General features: G+C 37.9%; 1 protein-coding gene across 4 annotated transcripts in view; it reads right to left on the bottom strand.

The window, feature by feature from the left end:
* The window catches only part of Ap3b1 (adaptor related protein complex 3 subunit beta 1), a 214,189-nt gene that overhangs the window by 106,672 nt on the left and 88,675 nt on the right, over positions 1-18,842 (bottom strand). For all 4 annotated transcript variants that reach the window (XM_055598376.1, XM_055598377.1, XM_055598378.1 and 1 more), the window contains exons 9-14: positions 16,643-16,740; positions 15,025-15,079; positions 14,864-14,935; positions 12,276-12,338; positions 9,715-9,847; positions 5,808-5,917 (exon numbers count right to left, since the gene is read on the bottom strand). In XM_055598376.1, coding sequence (XP_055454351.1) covers positions 5,808-5,917; positions 9,715-9,847; positions 12,276-12,338; positions 14,864-14,935; positions 15,025-15,079; positions 16,643-16,740 — 531 coding nt within the window. The remainder of the gene's footprint in view (positions 1-5,807; positions 5,918-9,714; positions 9,848-12,275; positions 12,339-14,863; positions 14,936-15,024; positions 15,080-16,642; positions 16,741-18,842) is intronic.

The raw sequence follows: 18,842 nt of genomic DNA, 5'->3' as shown, positions 1-18,842 counted from the left end.
GCAAAGACTTCCACGTATTTACTCACTGCATGTCTTGTCTAGGCACTGTTCCCACACTGAAGGTTAGCTTCAGTTATCAAGTACAGACACAAGGGTAATCTCATTGAAGCTGATTGCGGGGCTGGAGATGGCTCAGTGGTTAACAGCATTGGCTGCTCTGACACAGGATCTTGGTGTGAGCACCAGCACCCACATGTCAGCTCACATCCCTCTCTAACTCCAGCCTCCACAGGCACCACACACACATGAAGTACACAGACACACATGCAAGCAAAATGCCCCTAAATGTTATATAAATGAACAGTTACAACTGGGTTTCAAAGAAATGCCCTGGAAAGAATTAGTAAAGTAAGAATTACTTGTCTAGAATCTGGTCCCTTCAGAGTCCAGCAAATTTCAACCTAATCTGGATTGGTGCCTTTGCTTGTTCCTGACACTGTTTCATGTTGCTGTGGCAGAAGTGGGCTGCACTATACTTTATTATTATAATTTTTTAAAATAAAGTACACTTCAATATAATTTGTTTTCCTAAAAATCGCTGCCTTGTTACAAATTGGAAACCTTCCATCAGACCCATTAAGACCAACATTTTAGAGTATGCAAATTAGTTTTATTACTATTTGCTTATTTGTACCCTCCCCTATTCCAAAAGGAATTTGAGAGGGCATGTAAATTATTTCCTGTGAACATTTTCACCTAGCATAGAAAATATGCTTTATACTAAGTGAGAAAGCTGATGGCTACCTGTTAAGTGGTAGCCTGACAAGAGCAGACAACACGCCCTGCATCAAGTCCCTTCACAAGACCTCAGTCTCACTGCTTCCTGTAGAGAGGCACAGATGCTCACAGCAGGACTTCAACAGAAGAAGAAGGCAAGAATGAGAACCCTTCCGAGTATCAGCCATGTCAAACTCCTTTAAAACATTTGTTTCATTATAATAAAGACATAACAATGTAAAAATATTAAAATGTCCAAACTGAGTCAGCAGAATCAGAGGTCATCAAAAATGCTTGGAAATAAGTATACATTTCCCAACATTATAAAAGAATTGACTTGAAATCAAGCTTAAGCTGAACTTAGTGACAGGAGGAAATCAGTCTACTTATGCAGTGCAAAAGGGCCCAAGGGCTATGTCAAATCTATTCAGCCAGTGTGATAAAACTAATACCCTTATTGTACCCTGGTTCTGGAAAGAAAGAGGTTATTTCTAATGTTCCAAAGGGTACACTACATTAAGACCTTACTCCCAATGTATTATTTTAAATTGGGCTAAAGAATAGTAATTGAGTGGTGCATTAAGTTTCCAGCCTGGAGCAATTCAAGTGGCCTTCCATAATGAGAGGTACTTCTAAATGAGAATATATAGGCAACTCAGAGCTCAGTTATGCTATTTATTTTTCTTAAATATTTTATTATATGCTGCAACTCTTAGAAATCAGAATTCTACAACATAACACAATTTACTGTTTGATTTTAAGTATTTTTCTTTCAGTAACATACTTATAATTCTCTTTTGCAATTAAGAAGACAATCACAAAATGAAAATGTTGAAATATTTCAGACTCATGAATATATTAAGATTAAAACAACAGTATTTTAATACTTCAAGCATTCATAATAATAACATTTGAAAGAATTAAAAAAAATCAATAAATCAATGCCAACAATAAAAAAGTCAAGATGATGGAGTAAAAAAAATAACATCTGGAAATTTCTAGGGCTGAGTTAAAAACAATTTCTAATTGGGCATGGTGGCACACTCCTGTAGTCTCAGCAGTCAGGAAAGCATAGGAAGATGCTTCCTATGAGATCCACAGATGGATCTCTGTGAGTTCGAGACCAGCCTGGTCTACAAAGTAAGACCAGGACAGTTTAAGCTACATAGAGAAACCCTGTCTTGGGGGGAAAAAAATCCTAAGCAAGCATTTTAAAAATTTAGAAACCCCTTTATAATAAGAAATGATAAAAATATTATAGCAAACTCTTGGTAATAGTGTATTATCCAGCATTTCAGAAGATAGGCATGGAAACATATGCCTAGAGTCCTAGCGCCCAGCAAACAGGAAGCAGGCAGGAATCCAGCCAGACATGAGGCTGCCTTGAAAACTAAAACCAAACAATAAAGCCTTAACAAGGTCAGTATTTGTATGCACTTGGCTAGAGCTAGAAAACTAAGATCTTCAAATTCAATCCTTCCTTTTCTCTCTAAACTAAAACTGCAAACAACAACAAAAACAGTTACCTCCTTATTCCTCAGTTTTGTTCAAACACATAATGAACAGAAACAGTGAACTAAAACTCAACTAATAATACACACACACAGACACACAGGAGCATGCATATATGCACACATACATAGAGAGAATGCATGCATTTATACACACAGAGAATGCATGTATGTAGACACACAACTACACAGTCAAACGTAATACTGTTTTTATGATCTTCTGCTTTTCAATATTCTCAGAAGACAAACTGGACTGTAAATGACTGCATGATTCTTTACTCTAAATGCCCTGAGCAAGTGGCTAAGTGCACTTTTCAAGCCTTCTAAGAGGAGGTAGTTGCCCCTGCCATTTTAACCCATTAACATGCCTGCAAAAACAAATGATGATTCCTCCCTTCCTCCCGCCACAGTTATAAAGAGACATCTAGAAAGATTTTACAGATTGCTCTGTAAACAGTTCAATTGAAAAGCTATTGTGTTTCAACAACAGCCCGCTGCACTGGGCAACAGTCTAGCGTAAATCCTACAAAATCACCCTCTTATTTAAATTTGTCAAAGGCAGAATCAGTAGACACCTAAACAAGCTGCATGCTAACAGCAAGCCAGATCCCAGTAGCCTGTGTCTGGCTGGGCTCAACGTGCACTAAAAGTTTAGATCTGAACTGCATTAGGGTGGCAGGGCACAGGGGGACTGCACTTGAGCAACAGCCGCGTCCAGTGAGGCATCTGGGCCAACATGCATGATGTGGCATTCCAGAATTACTCAGCTGTCCTTCCAGAATAACGTTCCCAGGGTTCCTTCCTGACAGCTATCCTAGTAAATATTATGCAAAACCCCACGAGGGCAATCCTCAGGTAGTGTGCAGTTTGTTCCAGAGCAACTTTACTGTAAAGCAGTATTCATTACAAATGAAGGACACGCCAAAGGACAATGCGGTCACAGCCAAGACACACAAGATGACTGGTACAGCCATTACCTCTTCAATCTGGATGAGCTTAAAGGCAGTACAATGTAAACATTAGTCTTAATATTTTTGACTATGCTACTCCCTAAACAAGCAATGGAATCAGTTTAATATGACAAATGTATCAATGTTCTCCTCTTTTTAAAATCTGCACATCGGGCTGCAGTGATGGCTCAGAGGTTAACAGCACTGGCTGTTCTTCCAAAGGTCCAGAGTTCAATTCCCAGCAAGCACATGGTGGCTCACAACCATCTGTAATGAGATGTGCTGCCCTCTTCTAGCATACAGGCAACACATGCAGGCAGAATACTGTATACATGTATACATAATAAATAAATACATCAAAGATTGAAACCTGCACATCTAACATCCAAAGAGTCCTTATCTACAATTTGTCACTGTGCTAGTCTAAAACTACTGCTTTTGAAAACTACTGATTTCTCAGTCAGATGTCCACAAAAGTAGTATACCGCAGGCTCTAGCATTAAATCCACTAGAAACGTAAGGACACTGGAGCAAAAAGAGGGGCAAAGAGTTGCCCCACATGCTCATCAGCGGTGGTGCCAGCACTGGAGTGTGAATGTGACCCTCCAGTTCCCCTTGGTCCACTGGGAAGAGACAAAAGAAGGCAGGGACCTGGAAAAGGACTCCATTAACCCCACATGGCTCTCACATCATGGTGGGGTGACTTCACTTCCGCGGGCCTCATCTGCTCCAATGCAGGAATGCACACCTCTGTCCTCTCTTCTGCTTCCCCAGCACACAATGGCTTCCTGCCTCTTGCTGTTTCCACAAGAGCCCCATCTGGAGTTCTCTGTGTTGTTACAGCCATGGTTCTTACTAGGACCTATTTCTTATCCTCATCAATATAGATGTCCTCTACAGTGGATACCCAAATTAAGTTGCATGGTACTAGCATAACGTTTTATTTAAGTCTCCCTAAATCAGAGAAGTTACTGACGTTCTTTTGTTTGTTTTGATTTTGTACTCTGACACAAGGTCTCACTATGTAATCCAAGCTGGCCTGAAACTCACTATGTAAACCAGGCTGGCCTTGAACTTCCAAAGATCCACCAGGCCCTACCTCCAGAGTGCTGGGATTAAAGGAGAGTGTCAGCACACCAAGCAGCACCTAAGTTTTTCTTGGCAATTGACAACACCGATTGCAAGCTTTGAAATTAAGAAGTAATTTCTGGGGAATACACTTATAGCTCTGCAATTACTCTGACACTAGTGGTGAAAACTTTTATAGTGCATCTTGAGAATTCTCCCATGAATTAGCATCTCAAAGGTTGGCAACAGTGAAATCCTAATCCTATCATTCCTCAGCTGTTTTGGAATTTTATGGAAGTTTCTATTAGTCTTCTATTCATTTGCTCAATTGTTTATTCACTCCAGGGTAGACTAGGAGACTGCCATGTACCCACAAAGTAATTTCCTACTACTGTCTTACACTTTGTTGCTAAATTAGTCAGTGGAAGCTCCTCACCTTCTCATGCTGGGCTCTTGCTGGTTTTCTTTCTTTTGCATTCTTTAAATATGGCTCTATCGGTCTATAAATACATTTCTACATTTCTTTTTCCTTTATCCCAACACAATGGTCCAAGTTTACATTGTTCTTTATTGCTTTATCCTAGCTCTGAAACAAGTCATTTCTCTAAGAAAATCAAAGAATGGTATTTAAAGACCATTACTGGGTCTGGCAAGAGTTCAGTGACAGAAGCACTCGATGTCAACTCTAAGGACCAGAGCTCAGTCCCCGGAACCCACACAGTGGAAGAAAGGAACTGAATCCCACAAATTGTCCTCTGACTCCACGCACATGTGGGCCGAGGCACACATGCCCACACACAGGCACACAAAAAAATATTTTTATAAAAAAAAATTTTAAATAAATATTTCTTTAAATAAATAAATAAATATTTCTTTAAATAAAAAAAAGTATTTTTATTTAAAGGAAGCATAAACCTGAAAACATGCTAAGTGAAAGAAGTTCAAACCAAGGTCACATACTATATAAATCTGTTTATATAAAATATCAAGAAAAAAAACAACTCATAGAGACAAAGAGTAAATTAGTGGTGGTGAGGGGAGACAGTGAAGGGAGGTGGGGGCTTTAGGTATGGAATTATTATTTAAGAGTAATGAAAATATTTACAAACCTTTATGAGTATGCCAAATCCTACCAAATAATATACTTTAAAACTGCAGACTTTATGGAATTAAAGTTCATCTCAACAATAACAGAAGATCTGCACCTGGTGTGCTTACTGATCCAGGACTACTGTTGCTAAGGTCTTTCAAAGGACAGCACTTTGAAATACATGTTGCTAGCCACATCGGGGACTCACATATGACACATATGTACTTCTTTAATATCTCTCTATCTGCACCTAGATCCTACCAAGATGGCACCACCTAAGCTCAACCCAGCATTGTTGGGCTCACTCTTCTCTTCCCTCCTTCAGGTCTGTAATCTGTCCTTAAAGAGAACCAAATCTAATGTCAGAATTTAAACCAGGCATCATAGTTCCCTTAACCGTAAACTTTGGGATAACGATTTAAGGAAAGTACACTTTACTGAGCAAAGTCCACAGGACACAGAGATACTCACAGTGATACTGTCCAAGAGCTTGGCCATATGTTTAATAATTTCACCATGCTGTGCAGGCTGCATTTGCAACAATTTCTTTATAACAACCACACTTTCAGCAACAACTATTTCTAAAAGACACAGAGATTACCATATTAAAGATGTATAATCAATTCAATTGTAATCTGCCTGCTAAAATGCAAATTTCAATCCCTAAAACATCCTCAATGCTTTAAATCCATGAAAACCATAATTCTGAGCACACTCTCCAGTGTCTGCAATGAATGTGTCTTCTGCGGAATTCACTTTAACCTCTGGCCTCTGTAGCTAGCTCTTAGTTTCTGTAATCCTTGTCTCACCCCTGCAACAAGAGTTCCATTATGTTCCACATTATGTTCTGCCTTTTAGCCAGAACTTTTCTCTAATCAAATACCTAACATCTAAACATTTTCCTCTATTCTAGACTAAACAGGGAGGGAGGGAAGTAGGAAAGATAACCACACCAAACCCTACCAAAGAGATGCATCCAGACACTTAAAACAGTAAGGACCAGGAGAAGCAGGAATGGAATCACCATAGAAACAGCACTCACTTCAGTGCCAAAGTGAGTACAACCATGAACTGATTGCCTGCATGTGTGCTATAAACCCATGTACCTACCTACCCAACTTGGTACCCTCAGAGGCTGCTCTGCATGCAGATGCATCATCCAAAATGCCTTGTGCCTGGCTTCTCATACTGTTTACCAATAGGTGTCTTATCCTTTGCCCTAATTCTTCCATAACTTGTAAACAGCCCTTCAGTAATTCCCTTTAATTACCCCTTTCAAGCATGCCACCTGTTTCTTGCAGGGACTTTACTTAATACCATTGCTCTGTAAGTGACTAGGCAGTTTCACAAGCAGAGGTTTAGATATGAAGTTTTCACAGAGGAGTGGCTCATCAGTAGCCACCTTTGTATTGGCACCAGTAGAGACACATGACATCTGACCTTACAGAGTAACTACTGTATGAGCTATTATTTTGTGTGTATGTGCGTGTACATGTAGGACTTTTTGTTTGTACATGTGCTGTACCTGTATTTGTGCAGAACTGCAGAGGCCAGAAAGCCAAGACTGAGTGTCTTTCCTGGTCATTTTCCACATATTTTGAGATGGACCCGCTTACTGACCTGGAACTCACTGATTCAACACTGTCTAGCCAGTAGGCCTCAGGAATCCTCTGTCCTTACCTCCTCAACTGTCCAACAGACACATGCCACCTTGCCCTACTGCTATGGGTGCTGGGGTCTCGACTCAGGTCCTCCTGCTTGTATGGCAAGTCCTTACCGACTAAGAAATCTCCCCAGCCTCTACAAACTCTTATTTATGCCACAGATGGCCCCTCAAAAAAAAAAGGGGGGGGTACATGGTGTCTTTATGCAGAATTTTGACTTTAAAAGAATTAAGAACTTCACAGATATTAGACAATCCCTGGGCATATACTTCAAAAGTTTACTACTATACAAAATATCACAGTTTATGTTCTGTTAGATTTTTCATTGAAATACATTACTCCAAAGAATATAAATAAAATTTATTATACCTATTCATGAGTAAATATACATGTTTCAAGCTATATCTTTTTCTCTGGGAATAAATTAATAAATATTAGGAAATTAATATTTAAAATTAAAGGCTTCAGTTTACAAAAAATAAACTTCATTTTTGCCTTACAATGTATCATTTTAGAAACAAATACGGAAGCAGAGTTTATATGATTTTGTCTATAACTCAAGCACAGCACCCACAATATCTTTGAACCATTAAAAAATTCTGTAACTATGAGCAAATGCTACTTGTGTTCTGGACCTTTTCTTGTTTCCTTCCTGTCCTCAACAAAGCATCACCATATTATACCTATTAAAGTGGACGGTCACCCTCATTTTATAAATGAGGAATCTGGAGTACAGGTAGGCTGGCTAATTACTTAAGAGAGCATTAACATCCAAGCAGGCAATCCAGTTCTACATATACACAAATAGTCGGCAACAGAGTAAGAGAAGTAGATGGGAAAACTATAACATTTACTTTATGTTACTGTCTCCTTCCATCAGAATGTGAGTGTATAAAGGCAAAGACTTTTATAAGCTAAATGAGTATCTTATTAAACTACTCAACATTTATTAAATATCTCTACAGATTCAAGTTCTCACTAAATGCTTACTGAATTATAAAAAACTAAACAAAATTGAAAACTAATCTTCCATCTAATTCTTTTACTTTATAGTAGGTGCCAACAAGGTTATTCAGACAAACAAATTCTGTTAATATGTTACCTAAAATAAACTACCATAGTCAATTAAATTATCCTAAGTCAATTGAAATGTGAATTTCTCAAACTAAAGAGCCTTAAGAAATCTGTTTTTCAAATTAATCTTTCACACTGATAATGGGCTATTTTACAGCAAGCTTTAAGTCTGCCTTAAAAGATTCTTTGAAATAAAAAAGTAATAAACTTTAAAAAAAAAATAACCAGTATGTGGCAGAAATAATTACTTTAAAATTAATATAAATATTTCTTATCAGAAAAAAAAGGAATCAAAAATAGATGGGAAGACACTTGTGCTATGTTTTGTATTTAAAAAGACTGGCAGTATTCTCACTAATTTCTGATAGATATTTTATACAAGGAGATCTTATAACGAGTATTACACTAGCAAATCTTACGCAATCCATAGAAAGTCCATTACCAAAGACACAGGAAACTGAAGTGTTTTTAAACTTGTACTTGAAACTATTACCCAGAAACAGACAAAAAGACATTACTGTTCCAAGGGAGTCAGACACCGTGACCAACATTTATCATGCTACCCTTTCTTGTTTACCTGCACAGGTAAATTTGTTAGACATTTCTTTCCTTGTTATTTTGGTAAAATTTGAGTTTTAATATCTACATAGGAAAATGTTCTAGCCAGCAAAAGTTTATAGGTTAAACTGTAATCTCATATGTACACACACAGGTCAGTGTTATTCAGGAATAAATTTTGTTTTACTATTTGCTTGGTTTCAGTTTATCATGGGTTCCCCATCAGAAGTACTTACCACAACACAATAGCATTTTCTATGAATTTCTACATATGGAGCCTATGGATAAATTGACCATTGTAGCAAAAAGTTATTCTTCAAGTAAAATGTAAATATAATCAACTTTTGTTAAGTTTGACTTCATAGGTACTTTTTCATATATATCTATGTCTATACATAATGTCGCTATATATAAGAATCAATAAATCATTTCAATGATTTTTACACAGCTTACACATTTTTTAGGCAAACGCTAATTTTAATCCACTTCACAATAATAATAAAAATCTTCTAAAAGTGAGAAGGTAACTTGCTTTTCTCTAACTGGTTCGTCTTATTCGCAAACCATGACCAAAGGTAGAACTGGGACTTCAGGACAGAATAGTGAAACATTCAGACGATAGATTTTCTCTCGTGTTTCTGAAACACTTAAGTGACATTTGGGTACATACAAGCCTGTGGCACTGTGATGGCTTGTAAGGCTAGCTCGTCTTTAGTGGGAAAGCACTGGGTGAACTTCGAGACTACTGAAAGGCTGAGGGCCCAGCCACTGCTCCAAGTTATAAACTCATTTGCCTGCTTCTAGCACCCTCTGCAGGTGAAGCAACAGTACGCATGCCTTCCACGCCAGTAAGAGACAGTCACAGAGAACCTGTGTTACTGAATGAGCAAGATAAATTGTCTTAGTGGGGGCAAAACAAATACTGTTAATTATTTATTTTTTGAGATGAATATTCATTCAAATCGAGAATAAAGTTGCTACTTCCTGTGAGAATACTGAGATACAGAATAAAAGATAACAGCTATAGGCCTTATAAAGAATATCCAATTAAAAATTATATATAAATAAAACTGTGAACTTACCATCCCTGTTGGACAGCAGGCAGACCAGGCCATTGAGGCAAGTGTCGGTAACTTCAATAATGCTGGTTGCACATCTGCCTATCGTCTGAATAGTGGCCGCTGCAAACTGTTTGTCCTGGCTTCTCACATAGGTCTAAAAACAATTTGATTAGTCTCAATACTGGTACTATCAGGTAAACCAAAGGCCATTTTTGATAGCCTTGTCAAGACAAAAAGTTTCAGAACACATAATCTTCTCCTAAGTCCAAGAGGAGGCTGAATACCTGAATAACATCTTTCTTCTCTTGTTACCTAATGTGCTTCCTCCACAGCCAGGGTCATTCACTGTGGGGAGTGGCTCCAGGCTCCCAAATATAGAGTAGAGAGCATCTATCACCCAAAGACGGCAATTAGCTCAGGAGCTGGGCTGAAAAGAGGCTGAGAACATGCTCTGTAAAGGTCTCAGGTCATTTAGCCAGCAGCACCTGTGGGCCCCTGGGGAGAAGGGGCCACCTTCTCAGAACATAATCTAAAAATTCAAGAAAAGGAAAAAAGGGCGAATATGCTGGTATGACAATCGCCACCAGGACAGTTTAGGAATGACAGTGATAGTCACTAAGGCTACCTGTTCACAAAGTCAAGATCATTTTCCAACAGAACTTCCTTAAGTACACGGGGTAGACATGTATTAATGTAAACTTACAAGTAGATGACTTAAGAAAGGAAGTCAACTTGGCAACCTTACATATTTTTTGACTTTGGTTATAATTTTCCTAATCTAAAACTTAAGCTTTTATAGTTTTTCTCAAAAAAAAAAAATATTTCAAACCTCTAATTCTAAGTATGCATTATAGAATTAATTCTATGACTATCTAAAAAAATATGCATTAAAAGTTATCTAAATGAGAAATAAAACAAAAAACCATAAAAGATATGCAAACAATATAGGAATTTAGTGCAAAGTCTCAAGGAGATGACTAAATATTGAAGAAACAAGTGGAGTTTTCTAGTTTCATGAAAGGAAAAACCAAAGTAGACTGAAAACTGCTTCCAAATAAATCATTTCGTTGCTATAACAACAACAACAACAGCAAAAACGCATTGGAGTCGTTCAGGAAACTCCATATTTTACTCACAAAGTTATAAGCAAATTATAAATAAGTATAAGGAAAATACATAAACATAAATAAAGTATTAAATTAGACAGTGCTAAAAATGAACACATAAAGGAAGGATGGATTTGAAAGTTTCACTGAAAAGATCTTATACAACATGCTCACAGTAAAGGAAATAAGCGGATGAACAAAACCTACACAAGTTAACTATTCATTGCTCACTGACTACTCCGAAGAACACAAAAGGCTTGCCTCTTGCTGTCTTGGAGGCGCTAGACATGTGCAGAAAGATGACACAATTACCAGAAACGAGGTAATAGGGACACAAGCAAAGACCAACAGTTAGGCTGCTCCTCCTCCTCAGTATATGAGTTAAAAAGATAAAAACTAAACAACTATCTCCAGCCTAAGAGCCTTAGAAGAGCTGGGAAACCCAATATTCTGGCATGCTCTCTGGTATTCTAATATTATCACAGATTTTTCTAGAAAAAAAAATAAACATCATGGAAGTTCAGTAACCCAGGTAAAAACAAAGAATTCATGGGCATGCAGTAAAATTTTAACATTCCCAAACAATGTAAGTAATATAGTTAAAAACAGTGGTTCTCAACATATTTATATTACAATTCCTAACAGTAGAAAAAACACAGTTATGAAGTAGCAACAAAAATAATTTTATAGTTGAAACTATATTAAAGGGTCACAGCATTAGGAAGGTTGAGAACCACTGGTTAAAAAACAACCTGGTATCCATATTTAGGTTAAAGAAATTCAGTGTGGGCTTATAGAAGAATCATGGCAACAGAATTCATTAAATTTATAAATGTTGAAAACCAGTAACTGCAGGGCTGCTGTATAGGACATGGGGTTCTTAACACTGACACAGGTTTGCTACGGCTGTGCAATTCCATGAAGGCTTCAGAGTTGGTCCTTTCATCATCAAGTGCATAAAGCCAATGAAATAAACTAATCAAAATCAGTTCTCTCCTCTATCATGTGAGCCTGGGGATTGAACTCAGTTATCAGGCTCAGGCGCAAGCACCTTTACCAGAAGACAACATATTGGAGTCACCACTCCCCACACAATTGTTCTTAATACAGCTTAAGTTAAAGGAGCAGAATCGGCAGCCAACTAACACATGCATTTTCACAGGCACAGAAAGTGCTCTCAGAGAACAGAGAGGACAGCTGATGGTTACAGTGTGGATAGAAAACAAAATTCTGAGCCAAATAATAAGCCAAAGCCTTTCCAGTGCTATGGAAACAGAAAAGGAAATACAAGACTATTTATTTTAGGTCATATATGTGTAGTTAATGTTTATTCTCAAAAACAGAAAAATTCCTAGTGCCGATCTCTTCCTAAATCTGTTTTATCTGTGCAACTACACATTTCTAGATTGAGCAGGAGGCTTATTTAACTTAAGATTGAATATATTTTAGAAATTGTAATTAGCATTATATACAAACCTGAAATTCTCGAAGAAGAGTTGATATGTTGGCTTCATTTGCCAAGTTTGTCAAAATTTCAAGCTGCAGTTGAGAAAAAGAGAAAGTAAACATTTTAAAACACAAAAAAGGTGAATTTAATAGAGGCTAAACATCTAATTAAAGATTGATATTTTTAAATCACTATCATGTGAGGCTCTGTATCCTTAAGGTGGTCTTCATCTGTTTCCTCAAGTCTACAGAAACTAGATAATTACATAATTCTTAAAAAATAATTAGGAAAAGAATCCCACATCTTTACTAATTGTCTTAATTTTACAATTTATATCTAATTAACCTAAACAATTTGTTAGCTCAACTTTTATTTTTTATTAATAAAGTTAGAAAACAATTTGCCCTTCATGTAATACTTTTGTTTTCCAGATATAAATTAATTTTCTTGATTGGCTATCTTATATCCAACCTTCCCAGATGCTTAGACAATTTTAATCTCTATTGCTGGATTTATAAATGTAAGAAATGTAAAATTAAAAATCTACACCAACTGAGGTTATTAGAAATATGCTTTACCCATAGAAGAGATTTAATTATTCTAAAGATAGGCACAAACAATGAAACCAATAGAGAACAAACCCAACATGCCTATCAGCACATTCATATCAAGTACTGCCTTAAAAGTAAATGATATATACTCTCCAATTAAAAAGCACAGATTGTAAGGGAATGTTTAATATATTCTGTACATACATCCCTTATTTCGCTGTATCTGTTGGGAACCTATTTGCTAACAATATGGCTTTAATATTCATTTTACTTTGATAACAATATTGAGATAACAATTTTTTAGTGTGGGGAGAAACAAGTTTCATGGATCCCAGGTAGACTTCAAATGTACTATGTAATTAATGACCCAATCTTATTCTCTCTCCCTGTGAAGTCTAGCATTACAGACTTGTACTACCACATGGAGTAGTTAATATTTTTCAAATTTAAAAACTTTCTTTTTGGCAGATTTGGGAACTAACCTAGGTTAGTCTGAGCAGGCTAAGCAAGCAATCTTCCATCGAAACACATTATATAAGCCTTTGTTCAAACGACTTTCAAAAAATATTCTCAACTCTAAGTGTATATATTACATAGAACTATTTTTCACTAAAACACATGGAAAGATTTGCCAAATTGATGCAAGATCATCCCCAAACACTGTTCCCTATGAGTAAAGAAAGACAAGCTTAGCAGATGAGACAAAACCAAACATCAAGGTTTTGCTTCCACACAACTGTTTTCTATGTTTATGTTTTACTAACTACCTCCATAGTACGTAAATACAAAGACATCCTATGCAGTTACTCACTCCCTTTGATGTAAAAATGCCTTTGGCTCACATTCATGACTTGTAATGTTTCATAATGATAAAGCAGGAGCAGCACACACTTTTAATGCAAGCATTCAGGATGTAGAGGCAGGCTGATCTCTAAGTTCGAGGATAGCCTGGTCTTCAGAGTAAGCTCCAGGACAACCAGGTCTACACAAAGAAACCCTGTCTTGAAAAACTGGGGAAAAAAAAATGTTGTGTCTGTCTTTCACCAATTCTCTTATGAATAAACTCAGTCTCAATATATGAAGAATGTTTACTCTTTCTCCATTAGTTTCTAATATCTCTTACATAGCACACATTACACAGAAATGTTGCTGTGCCTGGGTATATTTCTAGGCACTTACTGCTCTGTCTAAATGCCATGATGTCTCACCACCACGCTCTGTAGCTCTCCTGCAGTGTATACCACAGGGCTTTTATAATCTCTACCCCCAGCCTCTCAAAAAACCCACACACCCACCAACCACAAAAACATTCACAGAAAGTTTTTCATCAGCCTCCCTCAGAATCAAAACCACTTTTTTTTTTATTATAGGACTTAATTCAAATCACCACTGTCCACCTAAAGAATAAAGCACTAAATTTATGTACACACCTGTCCATTTTAGCATGTTAAGTTAACCAAGATACAGGTAACTTAACACATCTGAATGTTGCACAATAACCAGCACATAATAATAGGCTGCAAAGTATAAAGAAAAATTTCAAATAAATTAAAAAAAAAAAAAAAAAGGGGAGACTCCAATTTACAGGGCTGGGAAATAGCTCAGCTGGTAAAAGCAAGGACTTGAATCGATCCGTTGGGCATGCAGTGTGCACTTGTGTTCTTAGAGGAGACAGATGCAGGACTCCTGGCATTCTAGACAGTCTTTCCTGCCTACCTGGGAAGTCCCAGGCCACCCAGAGGAATGAGGAGGGATGGAGCGAGGGAGGGAAAGGAAGGGAAGATGGAAGGAAAAAAGAGGAAAAGAAAAGGAAAAAGGAAAGAAAAAAGGAAAAAGGGAAGGGAAGGGAAAGGGAAAGGAAAAGGGAAAGGGAAAGGGAAGGAAAGGAAAGAGGAAAGGAAAAAGGAAAAGGGGAGGGGAGGGGAGGGAGGGGAGGGGAGGGGAGGGGGGGAGGGAGGGAGGGAGGGAGGGAAGAAGGAAGGAAGGAAGGAAGGAAGGAAGGAAGGAAGGAAGGAAGGAAAGGGAAGGGACACAGGTGCTAGAGAACCTGTATGAAACATACAGACCTTCAGTGTCTTGATCATAGTTGGATCAGTGGACCTGACATAGAAACTCTTCAGGTAAGGTTCAAACATACCCTAAGTCCACAAAAATAAACGTGTAAGTATATTTATTACATCAGGGGTACTTCTTTGCTCTTTGAATTAAATACTTACAATATACATACCTTTCTCTGAATTGACATAGTTGCAATATTTTGTAAGACAATATACTGTACTTCCCTAGAAGTTAAAAGAAATTTCAGTAGATATATCCAATGAAGTATCATTGAGAAAAAAGAATCTGTATGAAAACTCAGTGTGAACAAAATTCTTAAATGCAATACTCAAAGATAGTAAATATGGTATCTTCATCTTCTTTTTAATGCATTTTTACTCTAGAATATTAAAAATTTAAAGCTACAGTTAGAACCCATTTTATAATATTGTACTTCTAAAATATAAGGCCAGTATCATTGTTCTGCACACATTAAGAGGAGGGAATATTCTTAGGATGACTGAAGGAAATGTTATCGTAGTGCTAGCCTAAATTCTTATCAGAAGGCTCACAGTGTCATTGAATCATGAATCAGAATGCAAGCCTGATTAGAAGATAGTCATGTTACCTCTAGATCCTAATATCAAATAAAGAGTCTGGATCTGGTATTAAATTCACATTAATGTGAGTAAGGACTTTATATCAAAGAACCACTCCTGATCCTTCTAGTGTCCTTTGATCTATCCACTGGAAATATTACTGAGCTGGTAACAAGGAATGGTTAGAGATAAAGCAAAGGAGAACAGCACTGAATGAAACTACTTCTGGCTTATTTCTCAATCAGCTACAGATGAGCAATGGCTGAGGTTGTAGACCAAGGAGTTAGGAACAAAAATAGGTACCAAGGACCATGCATGAAGAGGACCTAGACCCCCTGCTCAGATGTAGCTGACTGGCAGCTCAGTACCAGGTGGAATCCTGAGTAAGAGGAGCAGAGGCTGCCTCTGTCATGAACTTGACTGCCTGCTCTTTGATCACTTGCCCCTGGTGATGTGGTCTTGATGAGACTTGATAAGCTAGAGTCAAATGGCAGGGGAGGAGAACTCCCCCTTTCAGTGGACTAGGGGAAGGAGATGGGGGGAAAAGGGAGGAAGAGAAGGACAGTGAGATGAGGGAGGGGTTTACAATCGGGATAAAAAATTAATAAATTGTAAAAAATAAATAAAAAATAAAAGAATATATATGTAAAGAAAAAATAAGCACACACCTTCCATCCCAAAAGAAAACAATTAAATCAAACAGCTAGTATTGTAAAATGTCTAGGGTACACTGAACAGCAGAACAATGAATGTCATTTTCAACATAATAAAAATCTAATGCTAAATTTGAAAGAACTCATCATGGAAACTCTAAGTTTTTTCAAATTGATGATCTGAACTACTGAATTATTATATGGAGGAAAAATTTAAAAGGTAGCCATATTGCTCTACGATCAGATCTAACACACTGAGCAAACCAAACTGAGAACACATCAGTCAAGTTTTCAGAGATTCCAGACTAACTAAAACTTTGAAACAACAAGACTGTCATGACTAGAAGGTAAAACACATCTTCTCTAGATCACATCATACTTTAATCTTTTAGGTCTGAAGCTAAAAACTTTCCTTTTTTTCCCATTAACATTGAGATCATTTTATAATAATCCATTAAGTATGAGATCTTATTTATGAAATAGTCAACTATATATCCCAGGACTGGACGACAGATTACATTTGCTCCAACACTACTTCAGAGAGACCATGACCTACCTGTTGCTACGAAGTAGGCGCACCAGCGATTTAGAAATAACGCCAGCCTCTGACTTGGGTGAGATGTGCCAATACAGCTGAGCAACAGCCATAACCACCTGGAAGAAGAGACACGGGAGGCACAGTGAACACCTGAGCAACAGCGTCAAAATGCATACTCACACTGTGTTTCCTTTAAACACTTCAAAATTTCTGTGAAGTGAAATGAAATACCCAAGTCTTGGTAGTGGGTTGAAGTCACTTCAGGAAGTGCTCACATCTGAGAGCACAACATTGCTAGTGTCATTAAGGATGGTAGCATTAAGAATGTGATCGTATTGAGTAGAAGGGGCCCTAAATCTAGTCAGAGTCTCCTTACAAGATACAAAGTGGAAAACACAAACAAACAAACAAACGACTGTCAAATGAAAGCAGGAAGTAAGAAATGCAAGGACCTTCAGATGAGGAGACAGCTTCTCCCTTGGATCCACGAGAGGGACACCTGACTTCAGACTTCAGGCTTCCTGGAATCTAAGAAACTCCTGTCCTTCCTTCTCCTCCACATAGATTGTGGCAATTTATATAGCAAGGACAGGAAACTAACACATACTGAGAAAAGAAAATGACATTTAATGAACTGCCTAAGGAGACAGCAGCCCTGGGCAAAAACCTGTGTGCTGCCCATTTGTGCTGGGGCTGAGACACACAGAAGTTCTAAAGAGCAGCAAGCATGACTTCTAAGCCATGCAGAGACTGCAGGAGCAGCAGCAAGCTCTGTGAAATAAAGGGAAACCATTCAAAATGTAACAAAACTCTTGACTTTTTAAGATGGTTTTACTTTAAAACCAGCCTTCAAGTCGCCCAGAGCTATGTTGAGGGGGACAGAACGTTTCTCAAAAGAAGCCAGTGCTGTGCTTCTCTTACATGCCTCTACATTTAGACTCGAGCATAGACTGCTCACCACCAAGCACCCAGGTTAGTACAGGAACTGCAGGAACACAGCAACTTTTCTGACTCAGAGGACAAATTAATATGAATTTACTTCTGCTCAGTCCACCAAGTTCAAAAGGTATATAGCATGAGCTTTAGGCATGCCTAGATAGCATGCCACATCCCAGGGTATTTGAGCTAAAGACATTCTTCCGGAGCTAAAAATCATCTTTAAAAACAACAATTTATGGGATCCTAAATGTACTGTTCTTTGTTAATACTTAAAAAAGTAATAATTATGTTGGCTTTGTGGCTTTCAGACAGAACCTAGGAATTCTAGAACAAGATGATCACTTGTGATCTTAAGGTCTCTTCCATAAACAAAACATTCAAACCCATATGCAAGAATATAAACTGTATGTTCTGTATGTGTCAAGACAGAGCTTTTACTTGGTGTGTCATCTTTTGAATACATTAGTCATGCCAGTCCCAAATCCAAAAGGTCCTTCCTTTTGCTTAATTATGTATAAAAACAATAGCTTAAGATTTTTTTAACACCAATCTGAAATCTGAAGGTCAATTTTTAATAGCCACTAAGGACACTCTCCCAATTCCAAAATCCAGACTGGTTAAAAGACCTCAACCCCCAGGCCTTCTCCAGTACACCATTCCACACTACACACTTCTTTGTGTTTAACTTTATTCGATCTACATATTTATTTATTACAATTTATTCACTTTGTATCCCACTGTAAACCCCTCCCTCGTCTCCTCCCAGTCCCATCCACCCTCCGTCTTCTCCCCCTATACCCTTTTTCTAGTCCCCTAATAGGGCAGGACCTCCTCCCCTTCTATCTGACCCTAGCCTATCAGGTCTCATCAAGGCTGCTGTATCATCTTCCTCTGTGGCCTGGTAAGGCTGCATGGCCCCAGGGTTTGTTGATCAAAGAGCAGGCCAATGAGTTCATGTCGGAGACAACCTCTGTACCCCTTACTAGGGAACATACTTGGAAACTGAGCAGCCAATGGGCTTCCTTTGAACAGGGGGTCCAAGTCCTCTCCATGCATGGTCCTTAGCTAGAGTATCACTACACACTTCTTGGCTGCCCATGTCACCATCACCATTCTCATACTGGCAGAGGAGCCTCGGAACCTTCTCCTAGCTGTGCCTCCAATGCAGTCACAACACTGACCCATCACACTTCTTAAACAAACTCCCAAAATTGCCTTTGAAACTTGAGAACGTGTGTGTGTGTGTGTGTGTGTGTGTGTGTGTGTGTGTGTGTGTGTG

This window comes from Psammomys obesus, unplaced genomic scaffold (genome assembly GCF_907164565.1).
Source record: "Psammomys obesus unplaced genomic scaffold, mPsaObe1.curated_primary_1811, whole genome shotgun sequence".
NCBI lineage: Eukaryota > Metazoa > Chordata > Mammalia > Rodentia > Muridae > Psammomys > Psammomys obesus.
The sequence above is the reverse complement of the archived record's forward strand: the minus strand, read 5'-3'. Positions and strand labels throughout refer to the sequence as shown.